Source organism: Phyllostomus discolor, chromosome 4 (assembly GCF_004126475.2).
Source record: "Phyllostomus discolor isolate MPI-MPIP mPhyDis1 chromosome 4, mPhyDis1.pri.v3, whole genome shotgun sequence".
Classification (NCBI taxonomy): domain Eukaryota; kingdom Metazoa; phylum Chordata; class Mammalia; order Chiroptera; family Phyllostomidae; genus Phyllostomus; species Phyllostomus discolor.
In genome coordinates this window covers 35,578,190-35,602,230 of record NC_040906.2, presented here as the reverse complement: position 1 = coordinate 35,602,230, position 24,041 = coordinate 35,578,190, and the positions used below count along the sequence as shown (strand labels likewise).

The 24,041-nt window shown below is 36.4% G+C and overlaps 1 protein-coding gene across 1 annotated transcript in view; it reads right to left on the bottom strand.

The window, feature by feature from the left end:
- TMEFF2 (transmembrane protein with EGF like and two follistatin like domains 2) overlaps positions 1 to 24,041 on the bottom strand; it is a 231,660-nt gene that overhangs the window by 6,234 nt on the left and 201,385 nt on the right. Inside the window, exon 8 of the mRNA XM_028510576.2 lies at positions 701 to 824. Coding sequence (XP_028366377.1) covers positions 701 to 824 — 124 coding nt within the window. The remainder of the gene's footprint in view (positions 1 to 700; positions 825 to 24,041) is intronic.

Genomic DNA, 24,041 nt, shown 5'->3' with positions numbered 1-24,041 from the left:
CCTTTAATAAAAACACATTTATTTTTCACTCTGGCTTTCCCATATTTGAAATAATTATGTTCTCTTCATAAATATTTAGCAGATATGTGTATTTATTAACAAAATCCGGGCAAGCAATTTCCTTGTGTCTCAACTGAGTATGAATCTGTGGAGGTATAGCTTATTATCTCGTTATACAGACAAGGTCTGTGGGCAGCAGATCCACAGAAAAGATGTGTGTGCCTAGCAAAGCTAAGATTGGCGATATTTGTTTTAAGACCCAAAGGACTATGAAAAAGTTGGCCTCCTAAAAGTAACGGTGTCATCTTATATACAGCAAAGCTTTTCCCATTTATTTGATTGAGAAATATTTCTAATTAAGCACCTGATATGTGCCAAGTGCTGTTCTGTATCCATGGGGAAGAGGGTGAATAAAACAGAGGAGCCTGTGTCTTTAAGGAGCTTGTAATGCCCAAAGTCAATTTAAAATTCTACTAAAAGTGTATATAAATGATGTGATATTACCTGGGTGTGCCAGGCACATGCATTCATGGTTTTCTAGTGGGTGCCTGTGTGTGCATGTGTGTAGGAGAGGCAGAGAGAAGTTCGCTGCTGATCACCCATTCAGGCAGAATGGCATCCAATTCTCTGTAAACATCCAGCATTTAGTTTCTACATGTTTATTTTGTACATTTCAAATGTTAAAGAGTGAAAACATTACCTGCAAGATGGTTCCTGCATATTGATAGAATGTTCGCACTTGCCGTGCATGCAGAAGCCATTGTAATGTTCTGGGCAAGGTATGTGGTGTTCTCTGGCACTTTCTTCTAATTTGTTAGCATTCTCTGTGAATACAGATAAAAGCAAGCACCCTGTAAGTACTTTTTTAGCCCCGCAAGATCAACCAGTACATTAAAAAGCAAAGTTACAGTCGTTAAAAATATTTAAAAGGGCAGGAGCTAAAAGGCCATGCTTCAGAAAAAAGAGGGAGAATTGAAAGACAGGCGTCTTTACAATTGTGTTTAGAGATGGAACTGCAAAATTACCCAGTACTTTTCATGCTTTTATGCAATTTCCTACATCTTTAACAGTCAGTAATGTGTCCATGAGTTGTCAGACAGCCTTAATTTTTCTTGTGTAGAGACTGTACATTGATCATAAAGTAATTCAAGAAGAAATATCCTATTTTTTGAATATCAAAGTCTATAATAATGTCCCTATGAAAATTGCTGCAATACCTTGATACTTTCTCAATGTGGGAGCTTAAAAGTTAAAATATCACTGCATTCAAAAGTTAAACAGATGTTTTTCAAAACCCAATGCAAATTTCAACAAATATATTCTTTTAGGCCTTTTCATCTATTGTGAATGTGAATTTTATTGGCACCCATACATTTTTAATTACCAAAATAAAGCTATTGAAACAGCAAACATTATTTCAGAATCACTTATGTAGATACGAGCACAGTACACACTGAAAGCTGTAAGTGTATTGTAATGCGTAATATTTGGCCTCTGTCAACAATGTTATTTGAAATTTAAACTTATGATAAAGAAAAACTTGGATTTTAAAATGAACCTTTTCCTCTGTCATTAACAAGTTTCGTTTTCTCATATTCCTGAAGATATATTAAAATATTTTTCTGACTTTTATTAGTCCAAATACTTTTGCTTCATATTTGTAATGTCATCTCTAAGCAGTCTTTTGATTCTTTATGTGCTCATTTTATAATATAAAGTTTAGCCTATTTGAGTCTTTTCTATAATCTGAAATCTGATATACTTTAAAATTCTTATCCAAACACACGAGCAATATAACATTCTTGACATCCATCTAAAGATATCCTTCAAAACCACAGTAATTGGTCAGCAGTAATGGAATATTGAAAATGAATTACTCATCTTATGAAACATGTTATTTCTTATTATTTTCACATGAGGGTATAATTTTTATTATAGTGTTTCCTTTATCATTTATACTGACAGTCATGGATGATGAGTGTAATCATCAGGAGAAAAAAAACATACATTTAGTATCAGTGAATCAGACAACTGTATTATTTACATTTAAGCAGAGCTGTAATAGATCTATACATTTTAAGATCTAGGTGCCATCTGCAAAACATTAAAGCTTGGAATAAATTGCTAAATATGTTAAGTGCTTTCTTGTGTTGGAATTTTTACATACATTGGTATGATGGGCAACATTTCAAATTACATACCTGAATTAATAAAGGATTTCCAATAAATGTGCTGGAGAGATTGGAGATGGAATTTAAATTATTCATTTGTTCTTTATCTGTGACTTTTTACCTTTGTAGGTGATCTTCTTTTGCATTATAATATTTTTACTATGATAACTGCCATTAAACTGAGTAAAACATTTCAATGAAAAGATTGAACATATACAAAATTTTCTTTTTTTTTAAGATTTTATTTATTTATTTTTAGAGTGGGAAGGGAAGGAGAAAGAGAGAGAGAGAGAAGCATCAATGTGCGGTTGCTGGGGGTCGTGGCCTGCAACCCAGGCATGTGCCCTGGCTGGGAATCGAACCTGCGACACTTGGGTTTGCAGCCTGCTCTCAATCCACTGAGCTACGCCAGCCAGGGCTGAATTTTCTTCTTTTGGCTTCTTCAATTCTTCCAAACTATTTTAGAATTTTGTGTCATGGTGTTTTGGGTAACAAATCGTATCTACAATAAGCAAACACCAAAACTGAAATGGATTAGTGTTGAATGAAATATCCAATATTCAATGTGTGACCGAAATAGAAGTAGGGCAACCATGGCATTTAGATGCACCTTGAAGTGGCTTGTGGTCATTCATGAAGCCCTGGAGAAGACTGGGCTCATTCTGGGCCACAGCCAGGGGGCTCTAAGCTAAAGTGGTTAAACCATGCACCTGCTGTTTAAAGACAACCTTTGCAGGGGGATTGCTGGCCTTACTGCTGATGTAATGAACCAGCACTGATTTTCACTCCTATTTCTGGATCCTTTCCCTACGACAAACTATTAGACACTCCTATTTAGTGTTCGTTAGTAACCCCTCAATGCTTTTGCACACCTGCATGCAGAAGAACTTTCTGTGACTTCCCTATGTTTCAGTTATATACTGTGATTTCAGCCACAGTATATTTTTATTAGGAACATTTTTCTTTCTGTCAGTTGCAAAAGAAGATCAAGAATTTTCTTAACTCAGAATTGTTTTTTAGGCTACTTTATTTTTAACTTTTTCCCTAACCCCATACCATTTGTTTCTGGATTGGTACCATATTCATGATTATAAATTGAAGACCAAGGGCGAAATAAGAACTTGTTTGAGTGAACCTGTTGCCCTAGTGTGATAAAAGCTGGGTGTTTTTTTTATTAAGTTCATTACTCAGACAGGGCGATCACCTGGGAAAAGCAAGCATTTCCACATAAAATCTGCTAATTAGTTTACACCATTCCTTATGAGCTTGGAGTGCTCTATTTGTGGGATACTGTCAAATAAGAATGGAGAGAGATTGAAAATAAATGAGTAGAAGAAATGATTCCTGGACAAGAAAATGAGGAATCATCAATATATGTCAACAAATTTATAGTCAATCCAACCAAATATACCAGTTGATTGAAAACCTGAATATATAACCACTTCTAGTAATGCAATAGACATATTTTAGAAATGAAATTTAAGTATATTAAGAAAGGACAGACACAGAAATCCAACATTCTAACTGGATATGTGTATGGGCCATAGTATTTGTAATCCTGATGTTTATGCATAGGTATCCAAACAATACTAAAAGCATTTAAAGATTAAAAATTATAGAACTGATAACTCAAAGTCTGTAGGGTATCTGTCCTCCATTTAAAAAGAGATTTAATGTAGGGATCTCACTCTTCTAAGAGAGATAGAGATAACAGTAGAAACTTTTCCTGTCTTTGTTTAAAATCCTTGACTAGTTTTCTGTTTAAATGCTCACAAATGGTTTGTTCTAAAAGATACCCAGAATGTTTTAAGAAACAACTTCTGGCTTGATCTGAGTGACTGCAGCAGAGCTGGCAGGGCTGCACGCCCATTGCTAGTCCACACTCCAGACAAGCACTGGAGGAGCTGGGTGCTCTGAAGCATAACTATGCATATCGTTTCCATCCTGGTGCTTACAGAGAGAGAGACAGGGGAGCCAGAGAAAGGGGCAATGGTCTTACCTTACCACAAGTCAAGAAAGGTAGGTGGGCAGAAAGGGGCAGGGCCAGGCGCAGAATTTGAGAGTCTACATCAATACAGCCAAGGGCAGGCTGTGTGTGCAGGGGTGTATGTTTGTTGTTATCCCTGCTTTTTTCTCCCCAAAAAGCTGGAAATAAGATGTCACTCAGAGAATCTATCAAAGTGGCTCCTTATAGATCAAAGTAGAACTATGACAGTGTGAAACTGGACTAAACTTATCCAAAGATTTGAAGAAAGATCATTTCCCTTTGGACAAGGCTTACAGCTGGGCAGAAGCAGCTTCTGAAAGTCCAGTCATATTATATATTCAAGCATTCTCAGGCTGTCCTGAGAAGCTGAACTGGTGACACCAGTTGCAGAGATGGAGGCACCAGACTATCCTTGCTTGACGCTATTAAGGCATTTCTTTTGTTCTCATCCTCTGTTCTCTAAACAGTTTTAAAATAAACTGACTTCTATGTAGCCTACAAATTGGAAATGGCTTTGACAGTACCATCTGAGTATCTTATCAGTTTGACATTTATATATTTTGTTTGAGTTATTTAATGGGTCCTTAATTTCTGTGTGTTTTTTGGATACAAGTCAGCTTCCTCAGCCCACTCAGTTCTAAGGTTTTGTAAAATCAAATTTCTGCACCTATAGGCTAGAGGACTGGACCCTACACATGGTGCACTGCAGTGTGGGGCGCCTTTTGAAGACTTTTAGATGACACTTCATTGGATGTATCTCCACTTTGCTTTATTCCACCCTCTTTTTCGAATATATATGAATCTCTTAGGCCACTGATTCTGCAGTAAGGGTCTGACTCTGTGTAAGAATTACAGAGTAAGTTGGAAATATCCTAAAGTAGAAGTAACATGAAGGATTTAGTGGATGTTTTAGGGAAGCAGATTTCTACTGCACATTTTTAAGCAAATGGAGGTGTTCAGTAGGGAAATGAGCTGATAGTGAAGCAGTGAGTGTCCGGTGGAGTTGAGAAGGAACTGGGTCGCTGTTTCTCAGGGAGGTCATGTAGACTGCTCCCGTGTGATGGCTTAGATTGTCTCAGACCTCTGGGTTCTTTGAGTTCTAAGAGTGATATTTATTTCGATTACTAATACTTGTGGTGCGTTACTAATAACTATTTACTGATATTATAAAATATTTTTTATATTCTTAAAAAAGTGTAGAAATGAGTATGTTATTTAGACAGTAAACAAAGGAAATCACTTTGCCTTAATTATGAAAACATTTTATTTTTTCAAAGGATATAAAATACCTTAAATATTGATTATGTCTAAAATTCTGACATTCTTGCATAAAGTGCTCTTCATTATGTATTGTTTTCCTTGTGGGGAACAATATATGGATCTAAATTCGATTTTTAACATCCCAAATTATCTTACAAGCCCATGTATGAGTAGTACACTTTGGTTTATTATCTTTTTAGCTCTCTTTTCCTGTGAGCACACAAAATGTGCCACACTTTTCCAGAAAACCAAAATTTTAAATTTGAATATTTTATATAATACTATTATTTTCATGTTTAATACTTGTACAAGAAAACTAAAATATTTGTATGAGGGGGACCCCAAAAAACCTCTGGAATTCATTTATAAAAAAAGTGTGTATTTATTTTTACATATTTAAACTTTAGTCACCTTTGAAGTGCTCTTTGTTTGATGCAATATACCTGTTGAGACATTTTTTCACTGCTCAGAACAGGTTTTGAACTAGTCAGTTTTGATTCCTTTGAGTGCATCTGCTGTTTTTTCTTTCACCTCTTCCACATAGGCAAACCATTTTCCTTTGAGGACATTTTTCATTAGAGGAAACAACGCTGATCTCGCTCAGGGTGAGATCAGGTGAATAGGGAGGGTGGGGCACAGCACCAGGGCCATGTGCGTTTGGTCAAAAACTGCTGAACACTCAGCATGGTGTGAGCAGGTGTGCCTGTAAACCATCATGAAATGGGCAAATATGTTGAAAGTATATTAAAAAAATTCACTGGAGCTGAATGCAGCCTCTCACAAGAATGCCAGCTGGTACACTGATACAGATGGGTTCCTAGAACACTCACCTAGCGGGGGCAGCCTGTACTACACGAGGCCTGCCCTCCAGAAGATAATTCTGTTTTTTTGGGGGGGGGGTCTTCTCTCATATACTTGCACACCTGTTGTGATTGCTTGATTTTTACCTTTTTCCCTACTTACTGCCATATCCCCAAAGCAATTTGAAAATAATTTTATTTAACCAACTAGAAAAAGAAAAACTATCTTTCTTTCTATTATATTTATATTATGCCTGGGGCAGAAACTAATTTTGAATTTAGAAGTCAAGCCATGATTGTCTGTATTGTTGATTAGAATTGGTTTCAAAGAGGATATACCATTCTTATTATTTCCTCTCCTTATCTTATCAGGTGTAAACATATGAGGTGGCAGTGAAACCTCACATCTGGCTTGAATTTCAATAGGAGTTTCTTAAAGATGGGAAAGCGTTCCTGTTGAAGGGGCTCTGCATGTGATGTTGCATGAGTTCTTGCAAGTTGACAGATCCCATAATGGCCTCACCTGCTGTCAGAGTCTCTTCAAGGCACAGATTAGTAGATGACAGGAGTCTCTCCTTTGTTAAGCCTCTAGGACAGAGACTCAAATGAGAGTGCTAGCAAAAAATGACAGCCTATGTCACTTGGAGACACAGAGGCATTTAAGGACACAATTGATTCTTAAGTTTTGTAAAGAGTAGAGGCCCAGTCACAACATACTGATATCTGTTAAAGAGTTAGAAAAATAACTTCAGACAGAGACCAGGTTTTTTAAATGCAACATTTCTTCTGCTCAATGAACATTATCTGTTTTTTTAAGAACAGCAATTTAATTAAAAATATCTGACTCAAAACTTTGCTAATTGACATTGGTACAGGTTGGGGCCAGGGGGGAAGGGGATAGAGAGACATTCTTTCTCATCCCATCATTGATCAGGCAGTCGTATAAAATGTGAAATGTGATTATCCATATCACCACTTGCATGTATAAATATTATTATTGAACACAAAATTAAAATAAAGTGGAAGAAAACTAATTTTCCTATAACTACATTCTTAAGTAAGGACTTAATGACATTATTCAAGAACTGCTGGAATTTAAATTTAAAAAAGTGCCAGGATCTGAAATAGTAATTTGGGGACTGGAGTGACTGAAATGCAACAATACTGGATGATTATTTGCTTGGGCTTTTATTATCTCAGTTTTTACTGGAAATATATTTACACAGATAAAAGCAGAGAAATCTGTGGAATCTGGGGAGAGAAACTTATAAATAACATTTTATCTTATGACATCAAAATAAAATTATTATAATTCATGAATTTGGCATAACAAGGCTCATACATATTTAGTTAGAATTCTAGACTCCCAAGGGAAAAATATTCTGTTTTTGTTTGTTATTAAGAGCAAAATAAGAAGATCTTTAGTTGTTTGCACTATCCTCTGACTTAGCAATGCCCTGCCTGGCTTCAGATGGCAGCGTCCTCGACAGAGTGATGAGAGCAGGCTGCTGGGAGAAACTGTACTCTGCCTCTAATGGTCCTCTGCCAACTTCCCCATTCAGTCAAGAGCCTATTAACTCTCAGCAAGTGGGTAACTCCTATAGGTTTAGAGAATTTAGCTTGAAGACCTCTTAAAACTATAGTATTTTATAGAACTTTAGATGTCTTTGACAAAACTTTGTAAATATCAGGCTTTGGGAAGAGGAAGGGATCTATGGTTCATTAGCCTCTCCGGAGCCCAGGGCTGGAGTTGCCTTAAGCTTATCTGGGGCAATTTGCTTCAGCTCTTCCCACTGAGCTTTTGCTGCAGCAACCTTCTCACTTGCAGCTGCTCTTAGAAGACAAAGTTTACTGTGAACTTACAGAAAGAAAACATCATGGGAAGGCGTTTCATGCCAAGAATATTCCCCTTGCCTTTTTTCTTTTGTCTTAAACCAAATTTATGCATTTCTGGTCAGATGTATTTACTTAGTGGCTAATCTGGGCATTCTTTCTTAGTGAGCTTCTTTGGTGGCAATGCTGAAAATGATAACCCAAGTGACAGAGGGTTCAGGTCCTGTCCAGATTTGCCTTCTAGGCTTTGGGAGTCAAACTATTGCTCTCTTAATAGGCTGTATATGCAGACATGAATAAATAGTTCAGATACACCTTCTCAAGGACAATTTGTCTTTCTCTGTGACCCTCAAGTTACCGGCGGGCAGAGAGTGAGGGGGATTTAGGCTGGAGCATTCACTGAAGCACAGCAGAAATAAAGGTCTTAATAATGTAGATAAGACAAGATAACTGGCTTTCAGTAATCTGTTATATGCATATTTCTTGAGTACCTACTATGTGCCTGGCACTGTGCTATGTACTGTATGTAATATGCTATATATCTACTGGTTGTCTCCCTATGATTTTGCTTGTTGTCTTTTAAACACAGTTGAGAAAACAAATTCTCAAGACTGATAAACACATCTACAATTACGTGAGAATCTACAACATGCCCTACATTGCTTAAATACTTAACATGATAAAAATGTCTTCCTTATTACAGCCCTTCAAGGTAGATTCATAAAAATCCCACCTTGGGTAAGTGAGGAAACTGAAGCTGAAATAGGTTTCATTATATGTCTTAGACATCATGTATCTTTTTCCTTCTTATCCTAGGTGTACTCATCCACTCATTGACCCAATCAGAAATCTCGGTTTAACTTTCAAATACTAATTGAGTAAATCAAGTCCTATGTTTTCTATTTCTTAAATATCTACCATTTATTTTTTCATTTCTACTCCTACTATCTTAGATTGGACAATCACTATCTCTTAGCTAGTCTCCAATCTTTCCCCCTCCAAATCAATTTCCCACATTAGAGCCACAGAGATCTTTCTAGAAGAAAAATACAAGTGTGTCATGATCCATTTACAAAGGCCAAAGAAACAATTTTTGTTATTCCTATTACTACTCCAACAAATTAAATTTTAACATTACCTAGAAGGCCAGTCAGGATTCAGACCCAACTTCTTTATTCTCACCCCTTATAATTCTTTTGCATCCTCCTACATTCATGTGAAATTTCTCTCTGCCCTCTGAGAGTTGCCATATAATTCTCTTTGTCTGAGATGATCATTTACCCCATTTATACATCTTCCCAACTCTTAGTCATCATTAGGTCTCATCATTGACATTACATCCTCTGCAAATCGTCTGTAATGTTCCCCTCTGCCCACTCAGTTTGGGCTCACTGTACCTCTTACCTAAAACCACTTCCGTCTCCTAGCACTTTTTAGCACCATTCTTTTTGTTGTTTACTTGTCTGTGTGATATATTAGTTTAGAAACTCCCTGTTAAAGGCAAGTATTGTAGCTGCATTATGTGTTTTTTATTGTTCCAGTCTCTGTGTCTAACATAGACCATAGCAAAGAAATGGTAATGAATGCATAGTATTTTAAGTAAAAGAATGTTTCCCTAAGTTTCCCCACTGACACAGTGGCTCAGCATGGAGAGGCAGCCAAAACAATATTCAGAAGTTATATTAGTAGGAAAAAGATCTTCACATTGTGTTGTGGCGACAACGTTTTGTAGCGTGAGGGTGGCTTCAGAAAGTGACTGTGGGGAGTGGGAGAAGTGTCTCATGAGAGAAAGTGCGCTGCCCGAATCTGAGACCTGCACCTGCAGACCCTGGAGGAATGGCCCCAGAGAAAGGGACGTGGTTCCTTCTATCTACAGCTTCTCATGGGGCAAATAGAAAAATGAGTAGATCAGTGAGTTTTAAAAATAGTATTCCCTCTGTTAACCGAGGAGGTATATTTATAAAAGAAATGACTTATAGACACTTTCATTTTGAGATTGAAGAACATGGAAATTTAGTTCATCTAGGTGGAAAAACGAATACCTGCCTGCATGTCATGCCTAAAATAATCACAACTGGAGCCTGATCTGAATTTGTAGATTCTAACTTGACCACTCATACTGTGTCTACAGTATTGTCCAGAAGGGAGAAATGTTGCTTAAACTTTTTTAGGACAACAAGGAAAGTAGCTTTTATTAAAAAACAAACAAAAAAAACCCAACAAAGACACCACACACACATGAATTTCAACATAGAAACTAGGGTTATGAATGAATAAAACATTTTCCTTGTTCTCTGCTTCTGAATACAACCATGCATTTATTCTCATACTTAAAAATAATAGATGATAAACACCAAAACTATAAATACAGGTTTACTTGATGATATTGCAATGGCTAAAGCTAGTGATCACCTTGGTTTTTTTACAAGAGCACTCTAAAAAGAATTGGAGAGCTTTTATAGGTTTTTTAAACTAAGGAACAAAGAGACAGCTTTTACTTTTCAACAGACTTTCAGGAGCAGAGTCTCAAAAGTGCTTGAGAAAAGACACCAGCAGTAATGTAAAATTCTCTATGGAAACGGATTTAAAACTGGGCTTCTCTTCTGGAGAAAATAAAGAGAAATACATGAGCTCTATAAAATTTGTGGTAAAAGCACTTCCAATAGCTAGGAATTTTATATCGTATTTAAGTGGAATATTTAAATTTAATGTTTAATTCTAAATATTAATAACCTGTCTAGTGTTGAAATTGTTGACAGCCACAATGGGAGATATTATGCAATGCTAGATGCCTGAACAAATTTAGAGATACAGAAATTTAGGAATTGTATATTACAGAACATTAGAAGACATACTTGATGCTCTGATACATTCACAGAAGTGTGTGCGTATATACCTGTGTGAGCTATGTATAAACAATTCTATGACGATCTCTTACAAATGGCAAAATTTAATGAGATACAGAAGTGGGTTAGCATCCTAAAGGTCTTCTTGTTCTAGTGCAGGCTCACCTTAGATAATCTATCCAAAATAAAATATAAATAAAATCAGTCAAAAATAAAATCTATCAAAAATAGATTTCCAGAATTTGGTCCTGATCAATTAAATTGAATCGCCAGCTGAGGAGGGGCCTGAAGTTGGTCTTCATAAGCAGTTCTCCAGGTGACTCTGGTACTGAGATAATCTGGATCACATTACCCCGACCTCACCTCATCTTGTCTTCTTACCTGTCTGCCTCTGGCTGTCTAGTGCTGGGTTTTCCTGCTCCCTGGATCCTGCTTCCTTCCCCTAGTAACTACCCTAGTGCTCTTCTACCTTTCTGATCTCAGTTCTATCTCAGCTCCTTCTCTGTGAATACTGATGTCATCCAGCTGTTCTTGCCCAGGAGTGTGTGAGCAGGGGTTTGCCCACTGCTGCCCTTTCCAGGGCCACCTTGGATGTGAGGAGAAGTCATCAGGGGTCTTTAGCTATCAAGCTGTCCTGGATCTTGGTTGTCAGCCTGAACAATTCACTTCATTTTAGAATGCCTTTGTCTCTTTTGAGAACACAACACTTAAAAGAATAAGCCGTGTGTCTGTAACAAACACTAGATCTGCAAGAGACTTCTAAATGTTGTCAAATCGTAGGTATCTTGAGACTAACTTCTGCAAATCTCCAGGCTGCACTAACGGCTTTGTTAGCTATCTAGCAGAGTAGCATGAAGAGCTCTCTGTGTGAAAGCAAATGAAATGTTCTCTTGGACACAGGAACAGATAACACAACTGAGAAAAGATGCAGATTATGCCAATGATTTTCCCTGGTTCAATTTCCAAGTGAGAGTAAAAAAAGGGTTGATCCACTGGTGACGCCCTTACAAGTTCAACATGTCTGTAGAAAGGATAAAGTTGTAAGAGAAACAATGGGGGCAGGTAAGAGAGAAATAAATGGAAGCAGAATCACCTTTGTGGCAGTGTGAAAACTGGGAGAGATGATGCTACAACAAATACAAGGTGTTGATAGCACAAGAGAAGGGACAGCATAGGACGGGCATATCTTCAGTGTCATGGGGCAGGACAAACAGCCACCTGTGCTTCTTTATTGCTGGCTTTATGAACAATGGCCATTCTCTCTAGACCAGTTTGCCGAGGAGATGCACTGCTACTTCTGGAGCAAGTATGGACAAAGGCATTCTATAGTCAAGTAAGTTGGCAAGGACTAGATTAAACCTAGTTACATGGATTTCTTTACTGCTGGTTTTCTGGGTCCTTAAAAGGCTAACCTGTATTGCATGATGCCAAGAAAGAAAACCCATCATGGACTGTTCCTAAGCTCACTTGTCTAGGGAACCTCTCTGTTCTTTTTAGGAACATTTTGTGAAGCTATTCCACTAGACTCTCTTCTGGGAAACACCACATTAGAACATGACATCTCCAAACTTTTCACACTGCCATACACATAGAAAATGACATTTTGTTTTAGATAAAAGGAGGAGATAACTAGCCTGGAGGCTCTAGCTAACCAAGACACCTGAAGTCTGAGGTGGATCAATGAAGTAATTCATTGTTACTTATTCAGAGCATACAAGAGAGCTTTGCACTAGACTCTACTTTCTCTTCAGGCAAAGACTGTATATCATTTACTATAACATTTACAGGGTATAGAACAGGAACTAACACAAAGTGGGTGTTTAGTTAGTGGAATGAATGAATATTACGGGCATTGGCAATATTTTTGACAGTCACCTGTACCTCGGTATGGTGGCTTTCAAAAAATTAATGCTTGTCCATTGTTTGCATTGAAGAGCCAGCTGCACTTCAGTGATGTGTTCTTAAAGCTCAGACTATCCCTACCTTAAGCGGTGAGGTAAGGTACAATGGCAGAGAACTCCAGTCTACTCAATAGAATGCATGTATTCAGGGTGACAGGACTAGATGTGCACGAATAAGTCATATTTGCTATGCACGTCAGTCTTCTTCAGTGAAAAGAAAAGGGTGGAAGGCAAATGTGTGGCTAACAGTAGAAGGCAAGAAAGATATCTATAAATGACATGAAAGTGCAAGTACAGGCAACTGATTGGTTGATGGGTTTGCATGTTTCTCTTGTGTGATGTCATGGCCCACAAAGGCAGTTAGAGAATTTATAGTGCAGATTGGGATTCATTTACAAATTTGGAATACTGCCATAGGTTGGAACCTGACTGAATTAATAAATGTGACTCTTCTCAAAAGGGTGAGAAGGTATACTATCTCTTCTAATATTCACTAATAAGCCAAAATAATTTTAAGAAACAAATACGGTTAATTGTGCTATAAGTATTTCAGAAGATTGGGTTGACATCTGAAATTAGCATTCTAGATAAAATTAATAATAAAAGAGTCATGGAGAAATCTTAAGACAGAACTTTGTAGTTTTTACTAAGAAGTAATTTCTTTCCTTTTTTTTAAAAAAAAGATTTTATTTATTTATTTTTAAAGAGCAGGGAAAGGAAAAAGAGAGGAAAGGAAACATCAATGTGTTGATGCCACTCAGGTGCCCCTTACTGGGGACCTGGCCTGCAATCCAGGCATGTGTCCTGACTGGGAATTGAACCAGAGACCCTTTGCTTCACAGTCTGGCTCAGTCCACTGAGCCACATCAGCCAGAGCAAGAAATAATTTCTAAATGCAGCATAGCCTCTGAGTAGTTTAATGGTGTGAAAAAGTTATTCTGCATTTCTCAAATATATCTTGGCATATGTCTGTGAATCAAGTATCTTTGTGTTTAAGCAGAATAAGACTCTTATTGATGGTGGTATTAATTTTTAAAATAAAACCTTAATTCTTTTTTTAAATTTTATTTTACTTGTTGTTCAAGTAGTTTTCTGTCTTTTACTCCCATCCCAGCCCACCCACCCAGCCCTTCCCCCCTCCCTCCCATTTCCACTCCTCCTAGTTTTTGTCCATGTGTCCTTTACACTTGTTCCTATAGATCCTTCCCCTAAAATCTTAATTCTTAAAATAAAACTTTTAATGATGTGATGTTTATTATAGAAGCTATGTGGTCTCTCCATTTAACCTGTTATTACAGAGATATGATAATACCAATAAACAAGTCTTTTGCATGCCCAGCATTATACATTTTTTTTTTTTTACTGTCTGTAAACCTTAGGTCTAAGTGATTATTTGGTAAGATAATAACCAAATATTTTATTGGTTATGGTCCTGGGTGTGAAGTGTCCCCCCAAAACTCACACTTACCTGGAATCTCAGAATGTAGCTTTATTTAAAAGTCAGTCATTGGTTCAGGTGATGTCATACTAGATTGAAGCAGGCCCTAAACCCAATGACTAATGTTCTTGTAAAAAGGCCACATGAAGACACACAAGGAAAAGCTCCTTTGAGGATGCAAATGGAGATTACAGGAATATAGAGCTACCAGAAGCTGGAAGAGGTAAGGTAGGGTTTTCTCTTTAAGTTTTTGCAGGGAGTATGGTCCTGTCAACAGCTTAACTTCAGAATTTTTTAACCTCCAGAACTGGAAAATAATAAATTTCCATTGTTTTAAGTCACCCAGTTTGTGGTTGTTATGGCAACCCTAGCAAACAAATATAGTTACCAGTTAGCAACCAAACTCTTACTTTAATGACATATATATACTTTTTAGTAGTCCATAGGAAATCAATGGAAATGAGCTGATGTGTTGGTTTTAGTTAGTATGTGACCTGGACCATCTTGGATTATGTTTATTTTCCCAGCATAATTATGAATAGTGCTTCCTTTCACTTTCAAAAGTTGGGTGAGAATTTTTGTGATCACCTTAGTTTAAACTTATGTTGAAATACCTGTGGCTCATTGCATTTGCAAAGCAAAATTATGTTTTGCAGGTGCCAATGTGTCAGTGAATGCCAATAATCACAGAAAGAAGAATTTTTGAGAAGATAGAAAAACTGTATAAAAGGATCTATATTTGTTTCTGATATATTACTTCATCTTATAAAAAAGACAGTTATATTACATTGCTCAGTTTGTCATAAAATGAATAATGCTGCATTTTTACCTTTATTAGAAATAAGCAAATGACCAAGAAGCAAAATGACATCAATGACCATTTCAACAAAAAGTTTTCAGGTGGCATCTGGGAGATGATCCCCCGCATTATCTGCATTTTCAGAATGCCTAAAACTGATGTTCTTATGGAATCCTGACTCATTCAGAAAATGCTAAAGTGTGTTTAGCACCTCTGGTTTAAGAAGGGTGAAAGTTTAGAGCACTCCATTAAGAAAATTTGAACATTAAATGTCATATTTGAAGTATTACCCTTCTGTTAAGAGCAAATCTTTTCAATCTAGGGCAACTCATTCCCTCCAGGTATTCTAAATAGCTCAGGAGTCACTCATTTTTTTCTCTCCTAGTTTTGAACAATTGATTTGCTTCTGGCACTTCCTTAATTTTTAGTCAGTGATAACTCTGAGTGTAAAACTGCTCTAAAACGTGTTATGGATGCTGTGTGAGTCTTAACGCTTCCCACTTGGACAGCACTAACGGCTTGAAATTAGTTATTAACTAAATGGTACTTTGTGGTGTCCTAGTGTTAGTTTACCTTTTAACAGATCCAACATACTCCCAGTATATAATTTACACATTTCAAGTACACGGTTAACCACTCAAGAAATCAATACGGGTTAGGAAACACATACAAATTTGAATTTTGAGGGAGTCAAACATCTATTTTATCCATTAGAATATAAAAACAGCTGACATTTGTAATTGGGACTTACAGGAAACCATTTATTTTGAATATAAAAAAGCTCAAAATGGCTAAGTCCAGAGATAGGAGTGGAACATGGTACAGATAATTCAAATGAAAGGCCCCCACGTCCGTTGTAATGGATGCTGTTATCAGCAACCCACAACTGCTAACTTTCCTTGTGGAGCTATGTAGACCTTCGGATCTAGAGAAGATAAGAAGCATATTTCCCCTTACGAGGTTTTAAAATGTACTAGAACTCAGTCCTATTTACACCTAATCAATCAACTTATTTATTCACTTACAAAGCTAATGACTATAATGACTAATCTCCTCCTATGTGGCAAATGTTACAAGTAAGGGTATACAGTGGTGAATTAAACAAAGTTTCTCTCCTGAAGTCATATATATTAGAGAGCGAGAAAGGCAATATATAAAACCAAAGGTAAGCAAAAAACTTAACCTCTAAATTAAAGAAAAGCATTTTTCTTCCATTTTGAAAAAATTAGCACAAGAAAATAATATTTATTTGTAGAAAAGTTTGTGCATTTGCTCTTTTCAATTTCTATTATATAAGTGTTCTTTTGGTAAAACATTATTAAATTATATTATTATTTTACTTATTTAATGCTTTATATTTTCAAGTTTTTTTATGGATATTATTTTATTTGAGACTATAAAACTCCTAAACATTAGGTAAGTTTAAGTATACGTGTGTGTGTGTATGTGTGTGTGTGTATGTAGCTTTCCTTGGTATATTAGGAAGTAAAGACTAGAAATATTCAATTATTACTTGTTATCACACAGTGGCTTAAAGGCAGAAAACTAGCTGCAGAAGCCATATGTCTTCATTTAAAAAATAACCTTTTTATTTTAAAAAGTTGATATTTTTCCAAAAGTTACCAAGATAGTACAGAGAATTCTCATAAACCCACACCTACTTTTTCTGTGTGTTCTTTTTAATATGGTGTTTTCTTCACTATTTTTCAATGGTAAAGAATTGTCTTAGAGTTGTACATATAGAGAAAGGGGGAAAATGAAAGAGGCAGTCATCTGGATAATTCCAGGCCAGAAAACAATTTTGTCTGAAATATGAAGATAATTGAGACAGAAATGCTTTTTTTGCCTGGAGAGATCCCTATGATTGCCTTCCTCCACTTGTGTTTGTACATACAGTCATAACCATAGGTGTTTCACTGAAGAATGGGAAACAGTATATCATTCAATGTGAAGAAAGTGAGTTTTGTTGAGAGGGCTAAATTGCTTAGTTTTCTATATTTTCTTTCTTAAAAATAAAATATATTGGGTATTTTTCATTATAAAAGCAATTCACATTGATTTCAGAATAGTAGACAATAAAAAAAGTAAGAGGATAGAAAGTCTTTATTGCTACAACCTAAAGGAAACCGCTATCAACATTTAATTTATTGACCTCCAGTATTTTTACTACATGTATTGTATGGGTTTGTTTACTTATTTTGGGCCATGCATAGGGCATTTTTTTTGAGCTTCATATCAGCATGTCTAGGAAGTGATCTCAAACAGAGAAGGGCAGTTAAATCGTTAAGCAATATACGATACAAGTAAGCCACTTAGTATTCTGGAGAGAAAGCATAGCCATTGAAAGTCCACATCTTATGTGAGTTGGGCCAGTGGTCGATGGTGCAGGGATGAGAATTTAAGATATAGTTCATAGGAGAGAAAATGGTATAGACTTTCAAAAATGAATATGCTATTATATATAATGAACCTGAAAGTGGATAAAGACTCATATATAAGTCAATTGTAACATACTTTATAAAAATGAGAAATGGGAAATTACTCAAATTTTTAGCAATAGTATAATATAGTTAAGTGAATTGTAGTGTAGCCAAGTGATAAAATATTATTTAACCAAAAAATTATGAAGAATTTTGAGGACATAGAAAAATGAGTAGGCTACTAAAAATTTATAATGCTTGCAAAACAGAAAAACCTGGAATGAAATTCATCTAAATTTTGAGAGTGACAATGACAATGGTTAGGTAGTAGAAATAATCTTCTATAATAACATGTTTTATTTTTACCAGAAAAACATATACACTAATTGAAAGGTAAAGGTCAGCATGTGATTCTTCCATTTTGGTGGGTTTGTTGGGGATCTTAAAAAAGAGTGGCCAGGTCTTTGAATTTAAGATTTTACTCTTATTTGATCAGTTTATACTGGGTACATTTGAAACTTTTTATTACTTATTCACACTCTCTTCTAGTAAAAATGTAAAATTTCACTTCCCTGAGCTTATTAAAACTCTAATATTCATCATCACCTTCATGTCCTCATACAGTTTTGAGGGAAGAGATCCTCCAGTTCCCAAACTTGACTGAGTGTAGCTCCTTGCCCCAGGAGCTCCACAGTCTTCTCTGTCATAGTTGCCAGTACCAAGAATGGGCTAATTGCTCCTGAGAGTCAACACTTCTTTTATATTTCTATTTTTTCATGGTCTTGGGTCACCAGAAGCAAACTCCTACCATTTCCCGAGTGTGGCTAGAGGTGTCAAAACTGTCCTCTGAACTCTACAGGCTTATCACACTCATATAACATAGGGATCTTTGACGGAGACTCGGGACAATGAATCTTCCACACAAATTAAAGAAGTTCAGTTTCTACAGAGAAGATGGAGTATGCCTAGCAGGAGAACAGCTTTGCAGAGTCTCTAGATCCCATCTGTCTTTCTGCTAAACAAAGTTGGACCCACAGCCCTTTATCAGCTTTTCAAGCAAGATCATTCCAAAGAAATTAGGAGCCAAATGCGAGCATGAAGTGCTTTAGGCACAATCATTTCTCTCTTATTCTCTGAGTATCTCTCTGTGCTCCCCCAAGGGTATTGAACATAAGGCATGTTATTCGCATAATCAATGTTATATGAGTCAAACAGTTTTCATAATCAACAGTGAATGTTTGCTAATGTTGAAAATAATATCACTACTCCTACCAATGAGGAGTTGTGTTAAACTGAGTTCAAAATTCTCCATCTACCAGTTGTGGGACTTAAAACCCATCATACAACCCTCTGTGTATCAGTTTCCTCATCTGTAAAATGGGGGCAAAAATAGTATTGGCATCACAAGGTTAGAATGAGAAGTAAATGAAAATATCCATATGAAACACTTTGAACAATAGCTAGCAAATAATTAGCATGTAATGAGTGTTTTAGCTACTGTCATCACATGCCATTATAGTCATGTTTTTAAACAAATTTAAAGGAACCCAACAAGAATGAAGCAATACACCAAGAAATAAATGTTCTTCGTGTCTTTCTGGTGTCTTTGCTTTCACTTTCATGGGAATGCTTGTCTGTGGAGAAATGCCCTGGCTCACATATACAGGCCATTGTCCAGCAGAGGGAAAAATGCAGACTTTGGAACAGAGAGAGCCAAGCTCTAATCTTAGTGTGGCCATTTAATACTGTTACTGGTCTTTTGGCAAGTTATTTCACTCCTCAAGATTCCTGTTTCCTTGTTGAAAAAGAAGGAACTAGAAGAGTAAGCAGATAAATACAATGCTACGTGATGGCTGGGTAAAGATAGGGGCAAAGAACACACAGAATTTACACTGAACTCCAGGGTCAGGGTGGGGAGCAAATAGCTTCTGTTTCCTCATCTTTAAAATGGTTGAAATAATGGGGCTCCCTGTTATCACTTATGATGCAATAAGATCTCAGGCTTGAGAGCTTGAATGTTTGGGGACAATTCTGTTTTCTCCCTACTCTGTAACCACAGCCAAGTTATTTAACCTTTGTACATGTCTGCAAAAGATTGATAACAATGTCTGGCACACAGTAAGTACTCAATGAATTCAGCCTATTTTAAACTAATATGCCTAATGAGTACATTCGATTTGAAATGCAAAGAAGCATTTACTTTGCACAGTGCCTGAACATAGTAAATGCTCAAATAATAAGAAAATTATAACCTTCATCATTCCCAGGTGAAGGATATCTAAGCTGAAACACAAAAAATGAACAAGAATTAGACAAATGAAAGACGAATAAGAGTATTCCGTGTTGGAACAATATACACAAAAACAGAGATGGGAGGTAGCGGGTGGCCTGTAGGGGAACTGCCAGTTCCTGGAACAGAGCGGGAACAGGAAATGAAGGTAGAGGGCATGGATGCAGGAGGGTGGTGCACACCAAAAGAGCTGATGTGCCGTCCTGCAGTAAAGTAGGCTCTCACTCACTGGCCCTGCAAATACATGTAGTGCTCGCTCGCTTGGGGAGACTGGTGCTCCAGTAGGACTGCTGCCGTGCTTGCCCAGCCCAGCCTTTGAGTTTGTCACTACTGGCACTGTATGGAAGGGATGCAGTATATTCAATAATAGATTCTTGCATGAGCCCTGGGGAGCTGAAGGAGCTCTCAATTGACACTAAGCAGAAGGATTATAGGGTCAGCAATGGGACACTTTATGTTGACAATTTATAAAGGTGACAAAAGCCATGGTGTCTCTATCTCTAACAAAAAACAAACAAACAAACAAACAAACAAACAAACTCTCTTCCATGAGGTTTTATAAAAGAAATGGAATCCTTTCTTGGCACAACAAATGTATACCTGGTTTAGGTCATTTCTCAAACTCAAAGCAATACTGAAAGTATAATTTGAATCACTTATTAATAACAACAAATCTCCTAACTTGAAATGTATTCTTATCTCCTAGATGCAAGAGTTGCTGACTCAATATGGCCTATTCTGATGGAAACAAGTTTGTTACACTAAGATAAGATCCATGTTTCTTTTTTAAAAATAACTTTATGTGTGATGGAATGATGAGATTCTATAATACATTGGGAAAAAAATCATGCACGGTATTTATTCATTGTGGCAATATTTCATAATTGCTCTGCTTCTCTTTGTCATTAATAATAGAAGATTGTGAATAAAAAACATTCTAATATCCACCAGATGTTCAGAGAAACATAAATATCTCCACATGTCAGCACAATTTAGCAAAAAATCAACAAAATTTTGTCTACTTCTTTTTCCTGTTTTAGTTTTCTGAACATTTTTTGATATATTTTTAACCTTCACTAGGGATTTGCTTTGGTTCCTTTAATATCTTATACAAGAGGCTCACTGTATAGTTTCAAATGTAGCCAACACGCATCTGGGTACCTTATCCCATATTACTGCCTATATTAGGAGGTGGGCTGGTGTGATGGAAAGAGATCAACCAGCTTTGTGGTAAAAAAGATATCAGGTTACAAATATTCTTAGCTTCTTAATAGCTAGGTAACCTTGGAGAAATTGCTTCAATTTTCTAAGCCTAAATTTCTTTTTCTTTGTAATGGTAATAATACTTTTTTCATTGAAGGGCCATTTGGAAGGGAAACATTAATAAGCTGCCAAGCATTCAGGCATATTTAATAAAAGGTAACAATTACATTACCTATCTGAAGACCATTCTGATTTCTTGGTTTCCTTTGACACTTGGGTTTTTCATTTTTCTTCTCTATTGATACCTTAAGTTCATTAAAATTTCTTCTAAAATTTCAGTGTTTCCTTTCAGTTATCATTCTAGAAGCTTATTCTTTAGCCCCAATTCCCTTATAAATACGCTATGCAAGGATGAGGGAGGCTTTGTTGCCTGTCTTAATACCCAAGACAAAACTGTGGTGTAGGTACTACTACTTGACAGACTGCAGATAGCTCTTCCTGTTACAGAAACACAGCTTCCACAGGGACTCCATGAAATGACCAGTAAAAATTGCATAAAGTAATTTATTTGATTTTTCCCCCTGTGGTGAATTCCAAAGTCTTATCTTGGGAAAGAGCAAATAGCCTGTTGTAAAAATAATACCTGGACACCGAGGCCCCAGGTATAGGCTGCCTACTCAGGTGAGGCTAATGGACTGCTTCAGATGCAAGGAATGCCATAACAATGTAGAAAAAAATCACTTATAGAACGGTATTTTGGTGTCCAGAAAGGATAATACATTTAGTAGAGAGGAGTTATTTATCCCCATCTGGTAGTTTACATTCTATGCTTTACCAGAGTTCTCCCAAAGTGACCATTTGTACCAAGGCAATGGAACAAATATGAAATAAATGGTAAAAATTAAAACTTTTGCTCTGATTACAATGGCCTGGTAGTAAAGTGTGATATCAGGTATTGTGACCCCTCCAATTTTGTTTTTTTTTCCCTTAAGATTGCTGAGGCCATTTGGGGTCTTCAGTGTCATTATTTGCAGGTGACATGCTATTGTACCTAGAAAACACTAAGGACTCCACCAAAAGGGTTGCTAGAGCTAATAAAAGGATTTGGCAAAGTAGCAGCCTACAAAATTAATATTCAGAAGTCAGTGGCATTTCTATACACCAATAATTAACAATCAGAAAGAGAAATTAAGAAAACAATTCCATTTACTATAGCAACAACAACAAAAAAGGTAATTAGGAATAAATTTAACCAAGGAGGTAAAAGACATGTACTTTGAAAACTATAGGGCATTGAAGAAATAAATTGACAAAGATACAAATAAGTGGAACCATATACTGTGTTCATGGGTTTGAAAAATTAATATCGTTAAAATGGCTATACTACTCAAAACAATCCATAGATTCAATGCAATTCCTTTTAAAATACCAATGGCATACTTTACATATCTTGCACAATTTCTAGTCCAGTCTTGAAAACCTCATCTACAAAAACAACCCTGACATAGAGGTCAAGTACAGAAGACATCCCGAGGCCCTTGGCTTCCATGTTGATATTTAGAGGGAAACAAATATTTGATAGAAAGTTTTCTTTTTCTTTTTTCTTTGTTTTTGATTTGTGAGTCCCTTTTCTTCTAGATGGTGCATTTCTATTACAATTAAATTATCGAGTGATTTGATTTCATTTTGGTTTGCATGTCAGCCAGGTGGTCCTTGACCTGGAGTGCCACGATTGTATCTCGAAGTAGTGAAAATGTGTTTTTCCATGTCTTGACTTACTGCTACTTTATCAGTTTACTTTATTTTGATATAGAAATTAGCTAATGCTATACAAAGTCTCCCTTCCTTGGAATTCAAAAAGCAACTTATTTATATATAGATGTAGCTATATGACATTTCCAAATGCCATACATTTGCATATGAAGGTCTTTTCCTTCCCCTTTCAGTAAACAGTCTCTGTTATTACTTCCAAAGCAATGCTTAGAATGATATTTTCTATATAGATTTATCCTTACAATGTTTTTTTTTTAAATGCCCAGTAGAGATAAAATATGAAACTCTCAAACTGAAATCTATTTTTTAGGGATATGTGTGTGTGTGTCTATAGACACACACACACATACATACACACACAGGGCAAAAGTAGGTTCACAGGTGTTCATATGGAAAATAATACAATCATTAATGAATAATAAAGCAAGAATAAACTCTTTGGCTTACTCACAACAATAAACCTACTTATGCCCCACCCTGTATGTATGTATGTATGCATGTATATGAATATGTATATATATATATAATCCTAGCACCTTCTGTTTCTGTGGCTTTGCACTACAACTTCTGTAAAATAATAAAAATATTATTATGGCCACATTTTCTCAAAGATAAAACAAAAGTGACATTAATTTGGTATAGAGTTTCCTTCAGAAAATTCGAGTAGTTTGGTTTCTGCAGAGATACCAGAGTTAATCATTCAACAAATAATTATTGAGTGTGTACTATATGCCAAGGCACTTTTTTCCAGGCACTGTATTTATAGTGGGGGACAAGACAAACTCCCTGTCCTCATGAAGGGTATACTGTAACAAAAGAAGACAAAATAAAATGTAAAAACACAAATATATAAACAGAATTCTGTTCTCACTCAATACTGAAGAAAACCAAGTATAATATTGGCAGAGGGAATGCATGGGGTGCGGGTGGACATTAAGCAGAATGATCAAGCAGCCTTTCTCTGGAACGGTGTGAAGGGTCCTGCCAGGGGAAGGAAGAGGGACGTGCATCTTTAAGAGCACAGGAAAGGCTAGAGCAAATAGTGAGCCCTAGACGTAATTGTATATAAAACTTACTTGCATACAAAAATAAATTTTGCAACAGGGAGGACATTTTAAAATACAGCTCTGAAAGTGAAATGACCATTTATCTGACATTAGAGTTTTAAGAAACATGAAGTGAGAAGGAAAGAAACAAAGGAGAGGAGCTACTGAGTGTTCCCATAATTTTCATCTGCCCCCAGGGATTTATTATTGGTGGACTCTGCGTTTCCCTCTACCTGTGTTCCCTGGCACCCCCTAACTCAGCCACTGTTTGAGG